This window comes from Penaeus vannamei, chromosome 38 (genome assembly GCF_042767895.1).
Source record: "Penaeus vannamei isolate JL-2024 chromosome 38, ASM4276789v1, whole genome shotgun sequence".
Lineage (NCBI taxonomy): Eukaryota > Metazoa > Arthropoda > Malacostraca > Decapoda > Penaeidae > Penaeus > Penaeus vannamei.
Window position 1 is genome coordinate 9,418,048 of NC_091586.1, and position 1,822 is coordinate 9,419,869.

Sequence of the window (1,822 nt, forward strand, 5' to 3'; positions counted from 1 at the left end):
TGTATTTTTGTTTTTGTTATGTGTAAGCGTATATGTAAATGAAACTCAAACATACACACACACACACACACACACACACACACACACACACACACACACACACACACACACACACACACACACACACACACACACACACACATACACACACATATATACCGACACCTATATTAATACATGAAAGTTGATATACAGACATCACTTAATGAAAAAATAAGTGAATGGACTTACACAACCTGCCATCTTTACACTCTAGGAAAACTACAGGAAACTGTTTCGTTACATGTCACCCATGCAAGAGATAATATTGCATACAACTTCAGATTGGGTACGTTTTCTTCTAACTTAAAAATTCAAAGCGATTTTAGTCTATTAAACATTACTCCAGCGGTATTCATGCACAAAGTGGCATTGAATGATTGATGAAATTGTATGATTTCGCTGTAATGTTTGATAATATTGATTATGATTTCGCAATTTGCAATATGTCGTGTTCGAATTCAAGTGTTGTCATTCCTTGAAGAGCAAAGCGTTATTTATTTATTTATTTTACCACTACGAGTTAAGTATTACACCTCGAATGTTACTTGGGCCATTTGTACACTTACAATACTCAAGTCTACTAATTACATTCTACAAGAGACCGAAAACCTAACGGAGAGAAAAGGTCTTTTTCTATACTGTGACGTGTTTGTTTTGCCGTTCCGTTTAAGGAAAACAATTTCTTGGCAAACCCTTGCTGACTCACACTTGATCGTGCCTTCTCACTAACATATTGATTTATTTGTAAATGATATCTTAGTCAGAAAAGTATCTTCAAAGATCTCTCCATATGGGAATATTTACGCCACGCTATTACATATGGTATATATGAAAAGCTACTTGTATAGAAGATTTATTACCATCCGAAGGGGATATACTATATGCTCAGTTGGTCATCCTTGCAAATCTATTTATATCATAGAGTGACGTGCAGTCCCTCCAGCCAGCCAGCTGTTAAGCAAAGATATTGCCCTTTACAGACATCCCAGCTTTGCCGGAAGTGTATTACAGGTATATATAAAGCCTTTCATCCAGACTCTCGCCTTAGTGTACTTCTGGCCCAGGATACGCCAAGACCTGTGTGAGTGTTTTAAAGACCACGATATAATTTGTTGATATGGTCTTATGATAGTGACATATGCTTGGATTTGTTAGTGTGATCTCGGTCTTTGCCGTATCTATACATTTTTGTCATTTCATATGTTCTTAAGTTGCTTTAGATGGTAAAATCCAAATGCGGTCCAAAATTTAGTAATATCAACTTTGTATTTTTTTTTTTTTTTTTTTTTTTTTTATGGAACGACACATGTCAAGAGTGAAAAGAAGTGATGGTAACATATTTAGAAAGGTACTTAAGTACAAGAACACATACGAATATAATAATGAGCCAATGGGAAGGAAACATTTCATTTTAAAAATTACAAGTTTCAGAGGGGAGAATCGTTGCCTTTTGTGGGGGGAGGGGATAAGTCCATGAATATTCCTAACAGGTTATATTCAAATTTACACTTGGTTTTAACTATTAACGTGTTTTATGCAAATGTTCTTACGCATCTCTTTTTAATTTCCAGACCATCTATCGCAACCATGTGTGACGACGAAGCAACTGCACTGGTTGTGGACAATGGCTCCGGCATGGTCAAGGCCGGATTCGCCGGAGACGACGCCCCTCGTGCCGTCTTCCCCTCCATCGTCGGCCGCCCCCGTCATCAGGGTGTGATGGTCGGCATGGGTCAGAAGGACGCCTACGTCGGCGATGAGGCCCAGAGCAAGAGAGGTA

At 38.3% G+C, this 1,822-nt stretch overlaps 1 protein-coding gene across 1 annotated transcript in view; it reads left to right on the top strand.

Annotated features, from left to right (window-relative positions):
* Positions 1–1,001: 1,001 nt before the first annotated feature.
* The window catches only part of LOC113815124 (actin, muscle), a 1,817-nt gene continuing 996 nt past the window's right edge, over positions 1,002–1,822 (top strand). Inside the window, exons 1-2 of the mRNA XM_027367216.2 lie at positions 1,002–1,123; positions 1,614–1,822. The exon at positions 1,614–1,822 is cut by the window's right edge and continues 996 nt beyond it. Coding sequence (XP_027223017.1) covers positions 1,630–1,822 — 193 coding nt within the window. The 5' untranslated portion in view covers positions 1,002–1,123; positions 1,614–1,629. The remainder of the gene's footprint in view (positions 1,124–1,613) is intronic.